Source organism: Aythya ferina (genome assembly GCF_964211825.1).
Source record: "Aythya ferina genome assembly, chromosome: 7".
Taxonomy (NCBI): domain Eukaryota; kingdom Metazoa; phylum Chordata; class Aves; order Anseriformes; family Anatidae; genus Aythya; species Aythya ferina.
Window position 1 is genome coordinate 31713541 of NC_140302.1, and position 23161 is coordinate 31736701.

General features: G+C 41.3%; 2 protein-coding genes and 1 long non-coding RNA gene across 3 annotated transcripts in view; 1 reads left to right on the top strand and 2 right to left on the bottom strand.

The window, feature by feature from the left end:
- EIF3A (eukaryotic translation initiation factor 3 subunit A) overlaps positions 1–19288 on the bottom strand; it is a 32600-nt gene extending 13312 nt beyond the window's left edge. Inside the window, exons 1-13 of the mRNA XM_084524922.1 lie at positions 19156–19288; positions 16051–16241; positions 15714–15850; positions 11541–11704; positions 10070–10269; positions 8822–9030; positions 7656–7827; positions 6529–6633; positions 5626–5724; positions 4939–5055; positions 4429–4614; positions 1301–1648; positions 648–752 (exon numbers count right to left, since the gene is read on the bottom strand). Coding sequence (XP_084381048.1) covers positions 648–752; positions 1301–1648; positions 4429–4614; positions 4939–5055; positions 5626–5724; positions 6529–6633; positions 7656–7827; positions 8822–9030; positions 10070–10269; positions 11541–11704; positions 15714–15850; positions 16051–16241; positions 19156–19204 — 2082 coding nt within the window. The 5' untranslated portion in view covers positions 19205–19288. The remainder of the gene's footprint in view (positions 1–647; positions 753–1300; positions 1649–4428; positions 4615–4938; positions 5056–5625; positions 5725–6528; positions 6634–7655; positions 7828–8821; positions 9031–10069; positions 10270–11540; positions 11705–15713; positions 15851–16050; positions 16242–19155) is intronic.
- On the bottom strand, positions 12279–15707 carry LOC311439359. The gene is made up of 2 exons (XR_014694674.1): positions 15132–15707; positions 12279–14996 (listed from the first exon to the last, which is right to left on the bottom strand). It is a non-coding gene; the product is annotated as an uncharacterized lncRNA (long non-coding RNA).
- A 1589-nt stretch (positions 19289–20877) lies between the features above and the next one.
- The window catches only part of DENND10 (DENN domain containing 10), a 6604-nt gene continuing 4320 nt past the window's right edge, over positions 20878–23161 (top strand). The window contains exons 1-3 of the mRNA XM_084525622.1: positions 20878–21003; positions 21309–21505; positions 22708–22787. Coding sequence (XP_084381748.1) covers positions 20958–21003; positions 21309–21505; positions 22708–22787 — 323 coding nt within the window. The 5' untranslated portion in view covers positions 20878–20957. The remainder of the gene's footprint in view (positions 21004–21308; positions 21506–22707; positions 22788–23161) is intronic.

The window sequence follows — 23161 nt, forward strand, 5'->3', positions numbered from 1 at the left end:
GTATACGTAACCATAGTCCTCCCAGTAGTCTCTCAGCATCACCAATTTTCAGCTCCCCCTCATGAAGATTTAACTGGCATCACACTCACAGCTTTCTAGCACCAGGTCAGTTTCCCGTGAACTGAATTATCTCAGTGTCATATAACCTCTGGTTCATTCTTGAAAACATGTGGAAGCCCTGGGTTAGTTTCACCTCACACAGGTTGTATATTTTTATTTACTCTGGCCGGACACTCCTCACACTTAGTATTATACAAGTTACAGGCAGATCCTCTTCTGCAAGCTAGGACTTTATCAAGGGATTCTCCTCTGCTTCAGTAAGGAATAATACAATTAATTTAGCTCCTCTAATGGCCTCAACTTCTCCTGGCATTTCATCTTCTCTGAAGAGTTTCCAATTACAAGTTTTCCCAAATACGACCCAGTTCTCACACAGCTTAAGGGCCCAATTTCAAATCAACTCCACGAAGTACAATGGATTTGTGCATCAATCCTAGAAACTCAGTTGGTTTGCAATGCACTTACTTTTTAGCTTCATACATTTTAAAAATGGTATTCAAAATGTTCATACATACAACACAAACTCAAGTTCACAACCACTAACTAAAATGTTGCATACACAGCTTTGTGCCCTCAGTAGTTCATACCTTTTTCTCCTGATTCTTCAGACGTTCCTGGAGTTCCTTCTTTTCTTTCTCCAGCTGTTCAACTTGTTTAGCCATAATGAAGTCAGGATCCAATTCTTCAAGATCCTACAGCCAAGTAAAGTTATCAATACAAAATAAAACCAACATTTTTTGTCACAAATGCAGATTTAGCTAGTTATTTAAGCCTCTGCAGTTTTCCCCATAAGTTTGAAAAAGATTGCATCAGAAGCATTCTCAACCTCTTTTCCTCTCTTTTGGGTAACTTTTATTTCATTTTTAAAGTTCTATAAAGCATTCGTATCCTGATTTTTAATTGAGACAAAATCCAGGCACAATAAAACGGGATCTGAAGGTCTCTTTCATATATCAGACACTGCTTCAACAACACAGAGAGGAAGAGGGAGGGAGGAATAAAACCAGCTGGATTTCATTCCTCCAGGTAAAATAGATCCCATCCAAATTCAGCATTAAGGCTCAATTTAAATTGCTGAGCAACTTAAACATTTAAGTGCCAAACTGGCATTCTTAATTCTTGGTGACTGTTTGTAAGACCAATTACAGTATTAAACTGGTAAAAAAAAATATGAAATTAAATCAGCCTAGCAAAAAAATAAATACAAAATTACTCAATACTTCAATAATAAGTTGCCTACCTCAATATCAATATCTTTAAAAGCTTTGGCTCCCAGTTCAGTCTTCTTAATCTGCTCCAAGCGCTCCCGAACAGTCTTCTTTTTGATTTGTTCATGTTCTTGCAGGATACGTTCCTTTTCTCTCTCCTTTGCCTCCTGGCGCAGTCTCTCTTCCTCAGCTTTCCGGACTTTCTGTAATTCTGCTTCACGCTGTTCCAGTTCTTCTTTTTCGCGCTGAATGTTTAAACTCTCAAGACGCTCTTTTCTTTCCTCTATAGTTTGACGACGTGCAAGAATTCGCTGATGCTCCTTCCTCGAATTCTTTAAGAAGGCAGTGACTGCCAGCTGATGCTGTTCTTCCTTCTCTTGCTGAATTTAAATTATGAATAAGACAATGATGAATGTAGCATCTCTTTAAAAAGGCAGAAAGCATAGTAAATGCTTCTCAAAGAAATCACAAAATTAATTTTATTCCCCAACCTTGCCAACTCGATTGATATGCAACTGTAATGGCAAATCTAATCACTCATCCATGTGGCAACAAGGTAGCGTCAACTCAACAGAACCACGTGCAAACGGAGTCAAAAGCTGTCTGTATCAGACAATGTCCTGCAGTACCTATTTTAGGTGTGGTATTTTCACACTTTGTTCAGAAATACTGCACACATATACACTAGTGGTAGGTAAGACTCTATACCTGAAAGGGGTGGGACGACCCATCTTGTTTCTCTCTACGTATGTAATATAGAGCATTGCATGTAGTGTATTTCATAGATTCTGGGAATCATTTTAGTTGGAAGAGACTCTTCAGATCATCAACCACCATAAACTCCTTTGTTTTTAACGCGTTTTGGTTTTGTTTTAAACATACTAGCATAAGAGAAAAATATCCGAATTGAAACAAAGCGCTATCTATGAGATGCTACATTGATAAGTAAGGAATTTAGGCATAAGCATTGGATTGTAAATCCATTTTAATTAAGTTATGAAAAGCACTTGACTGCATATAGACCATTCTTTAAGTGTCCTTCTGACCGCTCCACAATTCTGCTCCAGAGCTGCCTGTATGCTCTTTGTAGAGATTCCCACTCTGTACTTGGCGAGGTCTAACTGCTAACGGAGGGTGCTGCCCATTTTAACCACTCCAGCAAGCACCAAACACTGCGGCATAATTAGCTCACAGCAAGCACTCAGTCGTGCTGGTCGTGAAATGGGAGTTAGCTCAGAGGTATTTTTAGTAATCTGCCCCTTCCAGGGCATTAAACAAAAACACTGCAACATCCCTACTTTGTTGCAGATCTGCAAGCACTTAAAGATTAATGAGGGTGCCAGACACACTAAAATAAAAAGCCTCGGATGAAATTAATAACTTAGCAAATTGTGATAAATTTGACAGAAATGTGGGAGTTTTTATCCACTTGAAAATTCAAGTTTTTATCTGAATAGTGAACAACAAAGACATCCATTTGTTCTAAAGCTTCTCCAATCACATAGATCAATATTAAATACTAGTAATTATGCTAGCACTATCAAGCACATTATCAAGTTTATGTCTTACTCAGCTAATCACACTGACATGTCAGGTAAAAGACTACCTGTCATTTCTATCTATTAAAGATAAAATATGCTTTATTTGTATTTTATTTAAACCAACTATTCATATGAATAGAATTCTTTTTAGGGGAAAACCTACATGAAATATTCTGATCTTAAACACTACAAAACAGCTGACATACATTCAAGCTAACACAAGCAAGCTAATATTTGGTGTCTTGATACAGTCCTACTTTGTGTGCTTTTATTTTAGCAATATAACTTACTATTTCCAACTTGGATAGAGCATCCTATATGGACATCTTGCCATCAGCCTTTTTTCCAATAAGGAAAAATTGTTCTCTACATTTGCTGAACAATCTTTCTTTCATAAGCATGTAGCAAAGGAAAGAAATTACCCCTGCTCTTTAAAGGGAAGTGAAGGTTTAAACTTGCCACAACCAAAGCACGCTGGCAATCCCAGCGTGACTTACACCTCGCTCCTACAGGGCTCTGTAGGACCTGAAATGTGAGCTCATCAGTGAGTCCGACCTTGAGTCCAACAGCCCCAGTGAGAGAGAAAGACAAGTCAGTTCTTCAGCTGTGGGATCTTTGGTTCATGTTTTTAGATTCCACTATGAAGTCACATTACAGGTTCTTTAAAACACCAGTTTCTCCAGGAAGAAAACAGGCAGCAGGCTCTGGATTTTCAAAAAATGCATGCAAAATTTTAAACAAGCCTTAGCTCTGTAGACCCAGCTATGGCTAAGTTATTGCATGGTATATTCTAAACTTGATATGCAAAACCAGCAATTTAAATTCATGCCTCTTGTGTACATTTTGACATTATTTTAGTTATGACCAAATACTAACTAGCTGGGTGCATTTAGGAATCATTCTTTGCTCTTCAGAAGCATAAAAGCACTTCTAGAAGAAAAGACGTCAAAAAAAAAAAGGGAGACATCTAATGTGAGAGAGCACACTCATGAAAATAAGCTATTACAAAGTGTCAAGTTCTTAGCTTACATTTCTACCTAATGCACAATGTCGATAATGAGCTCCATTTAATACAAACTGTATCAGAGATCATTATCACAGTGCTCTGAAAAGGAAGCAGCACACTTCTGAAAATAAGCAAATATACCAAAGCACCAACCCATCTACTCAGATCCTTGCAGCGTCCCATTAAATTAATCATTAGAGAGCTCAGTGCCTTTCCTATGTCACGGAAAAGCAAACCAAGCAACTTCTTGGTGTAACATTCAAGTATGATCTCACAACTTCAAAACCAATTTATCTTGCTACAGCAGAAAACTTTAATTAGAACAGTTACGCAACAGATGCAGAAGGATATCTGGTCATTAACAAATGTATTAATGCTACGCTGCATTTGTCTATATTAACACCTCAAGGAGAAAATATTTGTTCTGAAGAGAGGGGACACCGGTAACAATTTCATTACCACTGCACAGAAAGCAGCTTACTGGAATTAGCAGCAGATCAGACAAGCCAAAACTAATAAAAGGCTGCATAAGGGCAACTGGTAAACATCACATAACACACTTGGGGGAATGTCAGCATTCGTCAATGTTTTCAGAAGATTTAGGATTACTTACCAGCAAGTGAGGAGGCTTAATGACTGCAAGAGCCTTAGCCAGAGCTGAGGACATCGCAGTCAATTGATTTCTAATTTGCTCAGAAGGCATGCTTTGTAGCTGAGGGCCCAGTGGAGCATCTTCTCTGGTACAGTAATTCAAATCCGAGCCAAAACTCAGTGTCCGGGTAGTATGGTCAAGGCGAACCTTTGCAAAAAAAAAAACAGAGTGTGAAAACTAAAATATGACTGTATTATTTATATTGCTTTTAAGTGCTTCCTCTGTTGCTCTGCCTATGACCAATGGAGGTCAACAAAGCAGAAATTAATTTAAAAAACATCTCGCAAACTAAGGGAAATGCCAAATTAGTAGAAGAAAAATAGCACTGAATAAAATTCTGCTTAATTTCCATGTTTTATTTTTTAAAAATCACTATCTTCCTTGTGTTTGATGTCTACCAGCTAGTTGTCATTCAACGTAATACCCATGAATCCACACACCACTTCACAGCAGCACTTTGACAGCACTTACCTGCAAGTCACAGTGTCTGGCTGCATCGACAATACACCGTTCCAGCTGGAAAGCATCAACAAAAGGAACCAGGGTAGCCAGACGAGAAAATTCAATGCTTTGATAAATCTGGGCCACCTATATATGAAAAGAAACATTAGGATTTTCTTTCAGTACTGTATTCAAATGTAACCTAAGATTAAAAGCCATTCCCACATGGCTTCTTTGTATAAAGGAGACTGGCAGCAGTAGCTACACGCAGCTATGCTGCTAATTAGCCTTTAAAGATTTCTTTAGCACACCAGAAATAACACTGCTCATCACTTATGAGGAAAGCAGGTCAATGAAATGTGCATTTCATAGAACATGTAGACCAAAAAAAACCACACCCAAACCTTATTCCAAAACATTTTAAGACACAATGAATTACCTTAAATAAAACTTCATAGATCTGTCACGAAGAAAATCTAGGCAAAAAACTGCATCACTGCATTCAATCACTATTACGTACAGTTACTTTGGCTGTACCTAAATGATGTACAAACCTGAAGATATGGGTTATACACTGGAAAAAGTATTTAGAAATATTAATGGTCTTCTAGTTGACAGAAGCAATTTAGTTCAGCATGAAAGTTTCAAGTTTAGTGTTCTTCCAAAGCATTTTTTAACTTGCGCACACTTAGGAACACACATTTTCCTTATTCATACCTGTTGCAGAAGGCGAAGAATGGTATTGTTTTGCAGGTGAGGAACATACAGCTGCAGTTCAGGTTCCTTTTCAGCTTGGTCTTTCACCCAGTTGAGAACCTATCAAAATTCTAAGAAGTTACTTAATCTGCACCAACACTTAAAACTTCAACATTAAAGTACTGAGCCTTAAATACTCCCATTCTACAGCTCATGTAACAACAGCATTTGTGTCCAGATACTAGGTTGTTTTTACCAAAGTCAATCTTTTTATCAGAACACTTTTATGATAGCTAACACTTTTTGTATGAAGGTGACTGACAGTACTGGCAACATTAACCACACTGCTAATTTACCTTCAAGTTCTTTTTAGCACCTCAAGTATCTTTGTTCCCACTATCAAAGAAAAAGAATGTGAAGTGCTTCATTAATTGCAGAATTTACATTAACACAGTCAACAAGATCTCATAATTCCCAATACACTAAATTTAGGTAGCAAAAACTATGGTATAGTTTTTATAGTTCAGATGGTAAGTCTATGGTGTATTTTTTCCACTTCTTACACAAGCCACTTGTATGCACAACCTGCATCTTCACACAGTTTTCTCATTCCTTCATATTTAAGTAACATTTACCTCAGTAGCATTTCCACACTCAAGACCTTCAGATATATTTTCTGAAATTCTGTGCCCTTACAGAGCACCCTAGAGGTCTGAATGAATTTTTATGCTACTTCAATAAGCTAGTGTGCTACATATGCCAGCTACTAAACACATACAATTTTAATGGAATTTGACCAAACAAAGCCTCCTACTGAAAATTCTGGCAACAGAAAAAGAGAGCTGATATTTACCATAATTTGGTATTTAAATAACAGACTGTTAGTCAAGAACAGTTACTATGTACTGTTACTACAAAACTTACCTTGCTGACACGGCTACATAACTTGAGTGGGTGAAAGTCAACTTCAAGCCAATTATAAAGTTCCTTCACTTCGGGAACAACATACTGCACTACGTTGAACCTCACCTACCATCAACCAAAAAAAAACACACATAAATATCTCAAAATAAATGCAGTATTAACAAATAGTTATTCTTTAAGAATTTTGTATTTCAGAAGTTGAATAGACACCACAGGTACCTCTTAATACAGGTCATTGACTTTTTAATTATAGTGACTAACTGTACACTATACCAGTGAACCGTATTTAACGATGGGAAACTAGATAAAACATAACAGAAAAGTGATTATTAAGAGTGGAGTGCCACCCTCAACATATTAGAGTCCTACAGTCCCACTACACAAATGCAGGCCCACATCCAAACTAAAAACCATACGACTCAGTTCATAAGTAAATAACTAACATTTTAAATTGTATTTTTAAAGCAAACTAGAGTTCCAGAAGAAAAATCAACATAAACAGTAAAATGAACCTTGAATGTAAGTTTTAGGTATGTATGCAAATGACTGCAAGAAATTCAAGCATCCTCTGAACAGATCTATGACTGAATGCCTAATTTGTTCGTGAATACCCAGAAGGGTCTGAAGACAGATAGATCTGGCCTCTCTTCTAATGAAACAAAAGGATGTTTTCATAATAAGCTAAGTCCTTATGCTCCACTATTTATCTGCCCCGAGCTTATTGGAACTACATTTAATAAATAAATAGGCCTCTCCTCTGAGGCAGGGTGAAAAAAAAAAAAAAAGTTGTGGTTTACAACACTTTTCAGACCCCTCAGAGTTTCAGAAAGACAACATTTGTTTCTTGGGTGACATACAGGACAACACCAAATACTGCTCTGTACTGCACACAAGGATTCAGGCCTCTCATTATCACCATTTCCAAACAGTCCTTCCTGTGAACCGCAATTTTTAACTATAACATGCTATAACATAAGCTACAGTTAACCATTAACCACAAAGCCATTTTAATTTTGAAACTGCCATCCCTTAACTAGGCACAGTGCTTCTGGAACAACAACAAAAAAAAAGCCTAAAAAGATGACTGAGTTTAAGAGATCTGATCTGATGCAAACACCACCACCTACCATATCATTAATAAGACTGCCACGTGTCGGCGGGGCCTGAAGACCTAACAGGGTGGCCAGACGCCGCTGTTTTTCAACAATGATTCCATCCATATCCAGCAGGCGGGCGATATCAGTTCTCTCAGGAGTTATAGGAATTGACAGAGTGGCCAAAAGGACTCGAGTGGACATCCTGTTGACGAAGTATAACCACAAAAGATGAACTGCAAGAGAATACTACTTACTTCATGTTCAGATTCATGCCAATTCAAGAGTAGGAATGCCTAGCCTTCATAATGTAGAACAGGAAAATAAACAGCAATAACAGAAAAGATGGCAACTGTGCAGTAAATACAGCACACAGTGTTCTTCAGTAATCACAGGAAAGATTTTGATAACGTTTTCATTACTTATACACGTGTATATATACGTATATATACATAAAGGCAAAATAAGTTTGAGCTGCCTCTGTAAAATATCAACGGTATAAAATAATGAAAACGGCAGAAAGCAGCACCTTTCCAAACCTACTTTACTCCAAATCTGTACAAGTCATTTTGTTTGCACTGCTTTTTAAGAAATTATTGCTAGAGGTGCCTTCTGATGGTACAATGCAAGTTAACATTAAATATTTAAATGTTGACCTTAGTACTAGATGAACAGGAATGAAAGAATTCCCTACAGTATTTATTTCCGCCAGACTGATTCTATAAATACCTGTAAATGAGTTTCAGAGTTTAACGCAGCCAATGATTCTGCATGCTTCAAAACCCTTGCCAGATACCATAATTTACCAAAAATACCATAAAATACCAAAAAAATTAAAGGTCATTTGGCTACACACACTTGCAGATATTAAGGAAAAGTTTACTTCCCAAGAATTCCCTATTACTGGTATAGGCATCACCACTCAGAACAGAAACTGAAAAAAAAACAAGATACTTACTAAATTTTTTTTGTCAGTAACAAAGAAGGAAGCTTACATAAGGTGATCCTGATGTTCACATTACTTACACCGTAGCTTTCCTCCTTTCTCTATTTTTTGGGGGGCCATTAGTACTGACCACTTCAGGCAAAGCTGCTCATAGCCATACACTTTATCTGCTTCTTTTGGGGTACAATTTAGCTTATTTTTGAACCTACAAGGTTAGAAACTACCTAAAATCACATTAAACATCTTTGCCCACCTCTGCATCTCCTCTTGCGTGAGATTCTTTCGCATTTCTCTCGATAAGTGATACAGTCGGTGAAGTGTGGATGCATGAAAAAGAGCATTTCCTGATTTCCAGAAGACAGTTGAAACTTTGTGATAGTAATTTGCCATCAGCTGTGGTTTGGGTGGTTTCTTAGACAAGGCAAACAGCCCATGAATATCCTCCACTGCTTTGAAAGCTTCCTAAAAAACAAACACACTACTTTTAGGAAGTTTCTGCATTCCTGCAAAAAGGGGAAAAAAAATGAAATTTCACTAATGACTATAAAATTATGACCAATAAATCACACACTGTGGATGCTCCATCCCTAGAGGTGTTCAAGGCCAAGGTGGGGGGGCCCTGGACACCCACTGATCTAGTGGGTGTTATCACAAGGGTTGGAACTGGGTGCTCTTCAAAGTCCCTTCCAATTGAAGTCATTTTGTGATTCCACAAAGACTACCTTTATTTAAGTTATCTCCAGTTCTGCCAGCTACATGTAATTAAAGACTTCTTTCACAATAAAGAAATTATTTGGACATCCTGCAAACCCATTAACTCTTATCTGCTACAAATTAGAAATTAAAGGTTACTTCTTTTTCCATATTTTCAATCTACAAACCAAGAAAAAAAAAATTATCATTCTACCAATTCTACTATTTACCCTTTTTACTTTTTTCATACAAATTACATCTGTGATCAAAAAAGGTTACAGCTTCCCTCAAAAAAAAAAAATGTATCTGGGAAACACCTTATATAATTTGACATTAGAAAGATTCCAAAAGCATGGCACGTTTCTGAAATATTTACTCTGAAAGTGCCCTCACTGACTAGATGCTGATGCACTTCAGCTGGAAGTGCTGGGACCCCAGCCTACCAACAGGCTGTGACACTTGCCAACCACTTCCCAGTGATCTAGTCCACAAGAACACAACATATAAGAGATGAAGACATCAGGCAACTTCTCCCTTCCCCAACTCAAAGCAACTCCAACCACTTCACTACACTAACTACAAGCACAATCTTGGTCTGAAGCACTATGCAAAAACAGCAGTTCCAGAAACATCAGATGAAGTATCCAACACACAAATAACAACACTGCATTCAAGACACTAAAAACTTTATTCTTCAATTATTCTCCTGCTTTTACCTTGGAGCACACACCATGAAACATGACCTGCGTGGAAGAGATTCTGGAAAGGTTGGAGGCTACCGTGTGATCAGAGGAGGCCTGCTGCATACCTGCCACAGCTCCATGCTAATGGCGCTGTCAAGCTGCACAAGCCTGGTCTCCAGGTGCATGGACTGGCTGTCAGGGTTGTTGAGGTTGATTGCTGTGCTTTGGTTATGATGACGCTGGATCTGCCCCAGATGCATTCTCAGGTTATCGCAGAGCTTACGGAACTCTGCTTTACGCGTGTACTGCAGGCAGAACTTAAAAGCTGCAAAAAACACAAATTAAGAATGTTTGCTAATGGTGATTTCATTGTAGTCCTAAATGGGATTCAAATATGTAAATCGATGCGTTTAAAGAATCTTCATTTACAGTCCAAAGACATAGCAAACAAGATCTAATCAGTCACGCATAATAAGTTACAATGCAGAGCACTACCAGCTTGACCTCAAAAAATTAAGCTGTTTCTATGCAATTAAGCTTAAGGAGCAGAGGGAATGCTTTGAATCAAATGAGAACATTCTGATTTAAGCAGCGATTCCAGATTTTATTTTGAACTATGTGCAAATACAATTCCGAGAAGAGCATGAATTAAAGCTTCGCCTTCATAAAATGTGGGAAAAAAATCTCAAGCCACCTAGTATGGTAAAGTTAAATGAAGCTTTCAAAAGGCTGAAGATAACAGGAACAATTGTCTTTGATCCTACAGCTCCTTTCAAAAACCTGATTGTGTTGGGCCATTGCCACTGAAAATCCTGAAGTATCTCTACCAAGATCAGTCAAAATAGGAGCTCTCGACAGTGTTGCAGACTTAAATACACACTAAGGCACCTCGAACACACCTGATCGTCATTTTTCCTAATATGTTCTCACAATTTGGGCCTAGAGGTAAAAACCTAGCCACTTTTTTTCAAAAAAATAAAGAGCCTCAAGTTACACAAAGATGGAACGTATTTTTCCACTTCTCATTCTCCCTTAAGCAAAAAAGATGAGCGCACAAGTACTCATTCTTAGAATATTTTTTTTTTCAGAATAATGCCAGAAAGAATCAGACAAGCCCTTTTCCTATTAACTTCTGAATAATATTTTACTAGGTTACTTCTTTGTCCAAATTGATAGCAGATCATAATTTTATAGTACCTTTTTGTGTACACTGCTTGAAGTTTATTGACATAGGATACATTTGCCATTCCAGATTAAAAAAGAAGTAAAGAGGTGACTAACTTTCATCAGCAAATTAAAAAAAAAAAAAAGGACACAGCACCAGTTGTGGTCACATTCTCCACATGTGCAGGAAAAAATAACTTTTTCCTTGCGTATTCTGTTGCAAGAAAAGATTAGTGTACAGAAAGCTCCATGAGGAAACTCTGTAATTTTAAGAAGTGTGTGTGTGTGCATACATATGCATAAGAGATCAACATATTTTCAACTCTAATGCAATAGCCAAATAGGAATAACCTCTCATTTTCTAGTTTTGCAGTACCTAACACAAAAGTCCCGAGTCTCATTATGCTTTAAGTTTCCATCTTTTCAACTCACCTTGCTGTGCAATATCATGGTACAAACGTTCCACTCTAGAATTGTTTCGGAGAAGATCCAAACACTGCCGATACGACTCCCACAGAAATTTAACCCATGGTGTCAGAAGCAGTCGGTCAGTACGGTCCTGAGTGTCTTCTCCACTTACAGCACTCAAAAGAACACTACAGTTGGGAACGGAGGAGAGGGGAAGAGAAGGAGAAAAAGAAGTGATTTATTCCCCACAGTTCTCATTGATTTTCCTTATCAAGATCTAAGACAAGACTGTAGGAATCCAAACAGCTACGTGCTGCTGAATTAGCTATACTTTAGTTTCAAATTGATCTCTCAAACTTTTCCTTTAAAGGATGTAAATATCTTTTCTTGATCTTAAGTTTCCAATCTTGGCCCCTGCACATATCACTGATATGTACAAGTTCCACGGGTAAAGACTTCTGTAGGTTCTGTGCCCTTCACACAAGAAAACCAAAGGAAACTAGCTCTAGGATCTTCACCTTCCCCATTCTATCAGGGAGCAGCACACTGTTACTTCTGTCTGACCCCAGTGGCTCCTCAGACACTTTGCTACTTGCTGACACTTCCTTTTTAGTCACCGGCAACGCTGCCAGAAAGAGCTCACTTCTTGTTGATACTTGACACAGGAGAAATGTGTGCCTTATGAATTGCATTTTCGCCACTGATGACTCTTGTAGTGTCACACAGAGAAACAAACAAGCTCAATACGTTCTCTTCCTCTACTTTTATTTGTAACCTCAAATCAGTTCACCTTTTTCTGTCTTTAATTTTGTCAGCAAGCAAACCAGACGTCAATAAAGGATACAAGCCAGGAGCATTATAGAAAAACTTGAGTCTGAATTTACCAACCAACACACTTCGTCAAGGATACTCACAGAAGTATCTCAGCATACACAACCAAGTATATTTTATTATTTTTAAAAGTATCCTGCAATTTCTCTCAACCAAAGATCTCTCCAGCCAACAGTCTCTTCAGATCCTTCTCAATTATTACTTTTAAAAAAATTTTGGTCTTCACCAGAGCATAGTGCCTAAGAAATGTTAGTTTGCAATTGCTTTTTTTGTGGTCACATGTCACTGATTGCACTGCCATCCTGGAACAACTACTGAGGACAGAACTTTAACCTTTTCAGTTTTTGCAACCAACAAGCCTTGCTGTTAACATGAAAATCAACAGCCTTCCACTCCAAGTCCCTGTGAATTTTATTTGACTTGTCTAACTCCATTCCTCACCACTACCTACACTGTTAATTTCTTTCAGCTTTGTACCATCAGTAAACAGGACTGACTTTTCTAGTTACTTTCCAAGACTTTAATTGAAAGACTTCACCCTAACTCTCGATTTCCACCTCCTCACACCATTACATGTAGTCTGTCTCTCCCTGGGCAATGCCTCTGTCACCTTCCAACTTGAAGAAGAACACCCCCACCCAGTACAGTATCAACAGCTTTGCTTTTCTCCTCATTACACCTCTGGCATTTCTTGAATTTAAAAAACGTAACCACTAAAAAAAGATTCTGAAGTTACCCAACATCATTCACCCTTCAGCAGGCCTGTGCCGAGTTGTTTTTGTGTTTTTAACCCCATGTACTACTTCTTCAGAACACGCACTAATGACCTGAATGTTATAATGATCAAGGCAAGATAACAGCAGATCAGCAGCTGTTCAGGCTGCTCCTCAGGCCTACCTGTGGATGATGAGAAACCACGCTGCCTGCTCAGATGGCTATCTGCAGAGCTTTAGTACCTGAAGTACCAGCTGATACTTTCAGAACTCCGCAATGGAAATTATGTGTTGGATGACAGCAATGATGCTGACTTTTCCATCCATCTTAGGCTAAGCAATTTCCAAGCCCCTAAAAAATGTGTTTCATTTACTCCATAATCCATATGCTTACAAGAAAGCAGCAAAGTGTTGCTTTGGTACCCAGACCACACCTAGGATGGCCAACCTCAACCTACCACACTTCCACCACCCTTTTTCCTAGAATTCTCCACTTATGGCTAAGCATTCTTTCATTGTTTCTCTTAACTTCTGCAAAGTTCAATTTGATTTGACTTATAGGAGTTCTTAATTTATTACCTATGCATCTTTTTTTTTTTTTTTTTTTTTTTTAAAAGATATGGACAATTATCCTCTCCCAAACTCATGATATTACCCCACCTTGCCATTTCTTATCCAAAAGTATCACCACATACCCAGCTGTAGTAGCAGCGTTCATGTGACCTTTCCCTAAAATTAACAGATGCATCTGCAGAACATAAATACACAGTAAGAGCTAGCCCCACTTTGCCTGAAGCACATTAGGAAATTCTACCACAAACTGTTCTGACAACAAAACGCTGACTTCTTGCAGAGGCAAAAGAAACCAAAAGCCAGAGAATGGCTCATCCAACGTGGCACTATTGCTTAAGCTGTCTGTTAACTGAAGGTCTACAAAGAAACTACAGCCCATATACTGACTGATCCTTTTTTCCATTATTCCTAAATTCTCATTTTCTATCCAATTAATTATGACACACAGAACAAATTTGTTACACCTTTACTGCTATTACCTCATCAACTACTTAACCAAGTATAAAGTAACATTTCCTTTTGTCTGCAGATGCACAGTGTGGTGAAAAAGTTTGAAGGTTACCACATGAGAGAATTAGACTGGCCTAATAGCATTATCAGTGTTTGTTTCCCAACTGATAACAAGCAGCTTTCAATAATAAAATCACCAATACAATTATAGATGCTGATTTCTGCAGAAAGTTGTCACCCAACTCTCAGAACTGCATCTCCTTTTTCTTCTCTTTACTGCTCATTTTATGTCCTTTACTACAGATGCAAGCATTTTGTACAAAGAGGTGACCCTTCCTATTCCTATTGCTACCTCTAGGACATCCTTAGTATTCCATTTTTCAAGCCATCATCTTTATTTCTCAGTTTCCTGAATATCTTCCATCAGATGAATTCAAACTGCAACTCCTGTTCTACTGCATTTTTATTATTCTTACGCTTGAACACACAACTTCACCCTTCTTCTGCTGCCTATCCTTCTGCTTAGAGGTACTCATTTTATCCACTTCTGGATCTGGCCTCCTGAAAGAAATGCCCCCACTCATACAGCAAAAGCTAGAAAGAGACTGCTCAATTACCTTGTGTTCTCCCCTCAGTTCCTTCCTGCATCATCATCAGTATTCCTTGGACACTGACACCTGGCTTGCTTCATCACCTTCTCCCTCTCTCTTCTTTGGTAGATGCATTTCTCTGATTCTTTCCTTCACCTCTTTTTTGCTAATTTCCCCTCTCAGATTTTCTGTTTTGTGTGAAGCAAACCTGTTCCTCAGCTCTAGGTCTTGTCCAGTAGCTTGGCTCTTCTGCCTTCTTCCAGCACCCAGATAGAAATATGTCTCACCCTCGTAACGTTCATCCTTTAGCACAGCATGTAACACTGAAATTACACATTTAGTTCTCTTCCGTTATATCCCTCATACCCATGGTCATTTCCAGCTGTGTTTTTAGATTACAAGTCTCCTGCGTGCTCCACCAGAAAGCACTTTGTATCCACGTAACACCTATTACGTACCCTTGCCAGTAAAACATCCAGTCTGCATTTTCTTTACACAGGTACTTGACTTGTCATTACAGTGAATCTTCTCCTTTACTCCCTTAGTCAGCTTCCACTTCTATTTATTTTTTCGTTCCCAATTACTTCAGGAAGCTCCCTAGCTGTTTGCAAATTCCAGCATCATCTCTGCTGCTGACATCAAGGCATTTAAAAAAAAAACACTTCCATAATGCCATTAAAATACAAGGAAAGTAAGTGCATAAAAATAAAAACATGGGTTGAAAATTTAGATAATCTGACAGCACAATGTCATTTAACTGCACCATGCACCTTGTAAACTGACAAAAAAGCCATAGTTTAATAACTAAGTTGGGAAATTACTGTTCATGTGTACTACTCACAAAAAACACAAAATCTCAATTGAAGAATGTCAAAATATAGTCTTCCTTGTTGTCTTTACAGATATGTGTGTGTGTGTATATATTCATATATATACACTCAGAACATTCACCAAAAATCTAGAAATCCTCAGGTCAGTGCTCTATAACACATAAGTAAGGATACTTTGCTGTCAAGTGCTTACAGCGTAAAGCCTCCTACCTCTCTGGAGTTTGAATGTTATCTAAGTCTTCTATGTCCAGTACCATCTGCTGGGATTCTTCCTTAGCTGCTTCCGTTTTTTCTTCAGCTAACTTTAAATAGGCTCGAACAACATCTTCCAAAGATTTGATGTTCACCTACGCCAAAGGCAGAACATGTGAAGTTATCTCCCCCCAGGACAGGCAGCAAATATTTATGATGTAAACGCTAAAAAAAACACCAGGAACATCTAAAGAGCAGATTAATTCTGAGTCAAGCCTGATCAGTTACATTTAGGTCACATCAGCTGACACAAACCAGGCTTGCTACAAACAAAGAAAGGATTCAGAAGCCCTACCTGCTGGCAGATGTTCTTGTACTGGTACAGCCCTTCCTTTGCCAGATGACTCTTGCGGAGATCCACACAGAGTTCCAGGTACTTCAGCATAATCGGCTCGTGGATCTTCTGCCATGTTCGGTGTTTCTTACTTTTCATAACATCATAGAGAACATCGAGGGCAGGCTGCTTTTTGCCAACCTCAAGGAATTCTGAAAGTAAAATCTAATTAGCAGAGGAGTCGCAAACTAGGAGATACATGCTATTATGATTAATACTGTAACCTTTTAGAATTTAATCAGCTCTAATCAAATTCCATTGATGGTTTGATTTACCCAGCTATACCAAAAAGTTGGCAGATGCAACTGCAGGGGCAGTTTTTCAACAGTGTAACTGCCAAACAACTGCAGACCTCTCCATCAGCATACAAGTTTTGGGGTGGCAGAGGTGTCTCTCCATCCATCAAGGCATGACTAGGCACTTCATACATATTAATAAAATACGTGCATCCAGTTTTAAAGCCAGTTTCATCATGAAGGACAACAAACACCCACCACGAGCCTCGCAGTACAGATCCAACAGGATCTGTCAGCATCACAGCAGCTCCTGTCTATGGGGGCAGTGAGGCACTGAACAGGCTGCCCCAGCCCTGGAGGTGCCCAAGGCCAGGCTGGATGGGGCTTTGGGCAGCCTGGGCTGGGGGCAGGGGTCCCTGTCATGGCAGGGGGGTGGAACTGGGTGGGCTTTAAGGTCCCCGCCAACCCAATCCGCTCTGTGATTGTGTGATACACCGCGTGTTCTGCTCCGTACAAAATAGAGCAAACCACCCACGAGCACATCACGTCGTGAAGCAGCACAGCCACCTACCAACACACACGCTGAACGCCTACATTAAAGGCATTCACCACAAAAAGCAAGACAGAAGAATGCTGAGAATGGGAAACAAACAGGTTACAGATAGAGAGAGAGGAGGGAGGGAGGTGGAAGGGGGGAGGAAATAAAGTTGCGTACAACTAAAAAGAAAGGTAAGCGTATTCTTAACGAGGAATGGAGTTCGCACTTTCCACAAAGTATTTTGGAAGTGCCTGCATTCCTCAAGAAACAGCGGCAGGATAGGAGAAAGTCGGAGCCTGCTGAAGGTGCTCAGGCACACAGATGAACTTCAAAGACCACGAGGAGCTTTTTGTACAGTCCTCGTCATACTCCACAAAAAAAAAAAAAAAAAAAAAAGAAAAAAACTGTAACAAATGTTTTAAGTTTTGGAATGTCAGAACTGAAGTTAAACATGGCTAAACGCTGCATTTTGAAAACAGCAGTAACGTAATTTAAGGACCACACTATCAAGTGTTTGGGGCCTACTTTAAGTAAATAATGAGCTTGCGTAAGATGAGCAAGTTCCTTTACAGAAAAAATACAGAGTCACATATAAACATAAATAAGGCTGCAACGTGACAGCATTTGGCACTGTTTTAAACTCGCCAAGGGAGTTTTAATAAAGCTATCCTCCATCCTATGATGTAAACTGCTATTCTATCTCAGTGCTGCTTTTGAGGCAATTACTGCTGAGCTTTACTGGGTTTTATTTATGAAAATGAACCTGAAAGGCAAGTTGAATCTTGCAACAATGCCAGGCCCTTCCAAGCACCGCAGCTCGCAGTGGTCGATAACTAACTGGACAAAACACAACATTAATTCATACTGGGCTGAAACTTTTAATTAACTCTGGCCAAGCAAGTTCTTGCCAGAACATCAAATAATTACGGCTAATTTAACAGACACTGTAGTAAAAGCACGCACAAAGGGAACCTGAAGAGTCAAATACAGCACTGTGTCTCCTTCCGTAAGGCACAGGGACGTGTAGGCTATGGAACCAAAGAATTGTAATAGACCAAATGTAAGAGTATTAACCCTGGAATAGCTGTCAATGACATTTTTTCTCATTTTTATTTTATACCATTTGAAATGCAAAAAGGTATCTAAATCAGCAACAAGGCTGAGCCCCTGCAGGCCACAGAGACTTGACCCAGCTTGCCGTGTTTTCCATTCAGTCTACTGCGGCGTGGGATCATCAGCGCTTGTCTGGAAAACATTTCCTTCACTTCCACTCCTTGAAGCCCACTCCTTCAGTTCATTCAGGTTTAACAGATGTGCAACAGCACAAAAGATGTGAATTTAACACTGCTCTTTGGTACCAGGAAATCAGAAATGCAGCAGCAGATTTAAAGAGCAATTTAAAGCCACTCCAACGCTGTGACTTCCTCAGCAAGCAGGAACCTTCCCTGGCCAGGAATTCTTTAGTTGAACGGATGGTTGCGTACTATTGTATATGCATCTTTTATAGTAAAAGGACTGAGAAAGCACAACTTTATTTTTGGAAGCACTGGATGTGATGTGCTTTTCCATATTTTTATCTTTGACGTTTGTAGGAATAGTTATACAATGAATTTTAGGAATCTTGAGATGTAGTATTCTGTATTGAAAGGTTTTTAAGATAGTCACTGAATTACGTGTAATCCCCAGACTACCCTACACCCTACCTTACAACCTCTGTAATTTTTGGCTGTCTGGGCATGCACCCTACAACCAGCCCCGTACCAACGACGAGCCGAAACGCTTCTCCTAAGCGCTCAGAATAGGACGCTGTATAAAAAAAGCGCCAACGCCGTGTATTTAGGCGGAAAGGCGGCAGCCGATAAGCACGCTCAGCCCGGCTTTGTGCAGGGCCGAGGCACGAGGCAGGCGGCAGCGCCGTCCCCACAGCTCCCCTCATCCCGGCGGCGCACTCGAGGCCTCCTTCCCCTCCCCTTCCCTTCCCTCCCCGGGGCCGGAGGCGCCTCCCGAGCGTGTAAAAGCCCGGCCTCAGCTTCCCGGAGCCCCCCCGCTGCCCCCCGGCTCCTCACGGGGCCCTCCCGGCTGCTGGATGAGGTGGGGGGGGGGGCACCCACACGGCCGGGCCCCGCTCCACACCGAGGCCTCACCCGGCGCCATGCGGCCGGGCCCCGCCGCCTCCCCTCAGCGCCGCCAAACGGGGGCAGAGCGGGGCCCGGCGGCGACAGCGAGACCCGGCCGCGACCCCAGGGGAGCTGGGGGGGATCCTAGAGGGAGCGGGGGGGGCCCGGCACTGACCGTTCGCCCGCTTCAGGGCGTTCTCGGGCCGCTGGAAGTACACCGGCATGATGGCGGCGGCCTCTCCTCACAGGGCGGCGGCGCGCTCCGGGCTCGGGCGGGCGGCACGCGGCGCCGGAAGGGGAGGGGCGGGGAGGGGAGGGGAGAGGCGCGCGGGGCCGCGCAAGCGGGCGGGAGCGCGCACCGGGGTGGGGAGCGGCGTGGTGAAATGGGGATGGGTGGGTTGTGGGGGTGCCTGCCAGCCTTGGTTATTCTCTAATAACTGCTTGTTTTTAGGGTGGGTTTTCCAGGCTATCTGTGTATTTCCTCGCTGAGAAGCTCTCTTTTGACTTGGAAGTAACACAAAAATACACAAATTGCACCCAAAAGTCCCATGACGTGTGTGACAAAGTAATAGGGCAGCAATAATCAAACCTATGGCTAATGGGATATTTTAGTTTAAGGCATGGAGCATGCTGTGCTCTGTAGCCTTCGGAAGCATGTACCTCTGTGGATGTCACTGATATCAACCCAACAGCAGCCGCTGCAAGCTTCATAACCATTATACACTACGTTTAAAATTTTACTTCTCATGTTGGCTTGCAAGCATGGTTTATTGCTAAACAGACAACCAGAAAGTCCCTCTCTTGCATTCATTAAATTAATATATCGGTCTGTCAGATGGGTGTCAGGCACTGCCTGGGTGGAGTGGCAGCCTGCTGGCAGCTGAAGGCCACCAGTGCCTGTGCCACCGTAGCTGCTGCTTACCCTGAGGCTTCGCAGCCTGCACGCTGGCGGTGGGCTACTCTTTGATTATTTCTATTTAATCACAGTATCTGCTATTCCGAAACCCATTGCACTTTTTTAAATCTCTCTGAAGTTCCTGAAGGTCCTCAAGGCTTCACTCAGACAGTTTGACACCAGAAGGCCTTACCATCTGACTTCTCATGCCTTTTTAAACACACATACGTTAACTTTGTGCCATTATTAACCCCCTGAAGCGCTCTCTGTAGCCAGGTAAGATTCCTGACAGACCTGGCCTCTGCCAGGCCTACACGTTTTCTTCATCGGCTTCTGACACTCCTGGAGTTATCCCAGGCATGTCAGAAGTTTGGCAAACTATTCTTCCTAATCTGTTGCTGCTCTGCACTTTTAGTGATATTTGTGGCCTCCATATACAGCATTCAGGTTTATTTGTTAATCCAACCTATGAAACAAGATGGTTCTGTTCCCAAATGAAGTTACTTAGGGTTATTCAGGGACAGCTGTTACGCTTTATGAAAATTCCCTGCCCTAATCAGTCTGTCTCTAGGCAGAAGCAAGCTTTTATTTATTTATTTTGTTTAGCTTGGTAATTTGCGAGGCCGTTTTGTGCTTTGCCCAGCAGTAGGTGTTGGGTGCAACTTCTAAAGGTGGGTCTGTGGGCAACGCAGCCTCATTTTGCATCGCATTCAGCGCAAATTGCATCCTGTGCCTTACAAAGACACGGAAAAGAAAAAAAATATATTTAAGGAACCAAACACGGCAACGGCCAGGGCTAATTTTTGCCAGCAGCCGCTGGAAATGAGGCCGGGAAGCGGCTGCCGAGGCAGAGGCTCCTGAGGGGCGCGCACGCAGCAAATGGCGGCCGGCGGGGCGCGGCGGGGCGGCCCCCGCTGCCCTCAGCGCCCTCGGTGCCCCCGGGCCGAGCCGTGCCGGGCTGTGTGGCACCGAGCCGAGCCGTACCGGGCCAGAAGCCCCCCGCAGGCCCCGGAGCCCCTCAGGCTCTGCCGGGGCGGAGCGTGGGGTGGAGGCGGCGGGCGGAAGGGCGCTGGGGCCGGAAGATGGCCGAGCCGGAGGCGCAGCTGCTGCTGGCCGTGGGGCTGATCGGTGAGGGCCGGGGCCGCGGGGGGAGAGGGGCCGGGGGAGGAGATTTGAGGCGAAAATCAAGAAACATCGCGAATATGTCGTCTGTCGTGCCTTCCTGCTCTCCCGACCTCAGGAGGAGCGGGGATTTTTTAACATTTACCAAAAAAACCAACCAACTGCAGCACAAGTGCTGCCATGCAGTGTTTGAGCTGGTTGGTATAAGGTGGAATTGGCATCAGATTGCAGCAAAACCGGCCTGATTTACCACTCCATTTACTCCCTTGCTGCTGTTTGGCATGCTCACGGTGAACATCTTTCCACCACAGAGAAAGACACGAGTGGCGATGTGCTGTGGGTCTGGTGCTATCCGTCCGTGACAGCGGAGCTGCGGGATCTGTTGCTGCGGAAAAGCTGCCTCACGGACGAGAACAAACTGCTTCATACCTTCGTGTTCGGCCAGTACAAAAGGTCGTGGTTCTACATCACAACCGTGGAGGTTCAAGAATCGCCGGTCTTGAAAAAGGTAGGACCTGGCCGCTTTGCTTCCCAGCAGAGCCCAGGGAAAACTTTTGGGGAGCATCCTCTGGCATTTGTTTGCCTTTAAATGGCATTTTGCCATTATGTGCTGCGATAAAGGGAAGGGATTTGAGAATACATGTGTAACTTCTACCCAGATGCCTAACAGATCCCTGTGTTTCAGTTTTCACCATGATGTCTATCAGATATGTTTGCGGGAAATGCATTGAGATACACAGAATCCAAACTGGGTAATGAGCATTAAAATGGAGACCCTATTTCACACCATTATGTCTAGTTATTTTGCATTTCAAGTTCACTTTCTTTTTCTGATCAAAAAAGCTTTACAAAGGGTCTTTTGTATGGTCCAAATCTTCTTCATATGGAAGCAAATGTTTTTTTTCCAAAGAGTTGAATTGCAGAGGCACTTTCATTTCCACTGCATTGATGACTGAAAGACCACATATATGTTTTTACCTTTTACTTTCCTGCCCTGTTATAACGCTCATTAAGTTGTCTGTTCTGTTCATACATTTTTTGTATTTTATTGCATTATTAGGCAGTAGAGCAACGTGGTAATTTTGCGTACCCACAGTAGAATATTGCTTGCTTTTCCTTGCTTCAGGATCATATCTCCTTTGAATCTCTAAAGTGTAAAAACGTGTCCAGTTCTGTCTCAGTGACAGTAGGAGATGCTATTTAAGGAAGACACGTGAGCTTGGTCATAGTCTGCAGACTGTTAGCCTCACACTGTCCCAGCCATCATTTAATTCAGGAAGTTAAAGAATATTTCTGTTTGTGTGCCTGTTGTCCTTGAATTGTTTCCAGTCTCTCTCTGAACATGTTGGTGCTGTCTGCCTGTACAGCCTCCTTTGACAATAAATTCTGGAAGTTGGTTACCCACTGTGGGGAAGAAAAATGATTTTCTCTCCTTTAAATTGATCTCATGACATTAAAGGAAAGCAACGTGTATGTACTGCATTAAGCGAAGGACGATACATACTAGATCTGACTCAATGGAAGTGAGTTGCATCAGAAATCCATTAGCCAGACTTTTTCTGCAGTTAGTAACTCAGACCTGCTGCAACTCACTTTCTTTGTATTGAAGCATCTGGTCTAGGTGCTGCAGTAAGTTCAGTAATGTAACAAACACTGTCCTTATGGGGTTAGTAAAGAAGCTGTGTGCTTTTCTGTGTGTGTCTTGCCCAGGTGACCCACTTCTCCATTGTTCTGACAGCCAAAGACTTCAACCCGGAGAAATACGCAGCCTTCACTAGGATACTCTGTAGGTCTGTATAAAAGCCTTCTTTGGGTGCAGTGTACACATTTTGATCTTACCAAGGCAAAAGATTAAATGTCATTGTGTTGTGTTTGCATTTTGTCTAACAATCTGTTGGAAATTCAGTCCTACATACTGAATCAGATTATATAAACCCTAGATTTGTGATTGATTTGAGCTTGTTAGGTGTTGGAAGAATGCTGCGTTCCCAGTGTGTTTTACCAACAGTGGCTTCTGACCATACACACAAACATGCTCATTTTGTTTGAAACTGTGTCTTTAAAAAGTAGAAACATTTGGGAAGAGGTTGGTGCTGATATCAGAAATATTTAGATTACCTATGTATCACTTTGGTGTTGATTTATAAGCTAACACTTCTTTTCA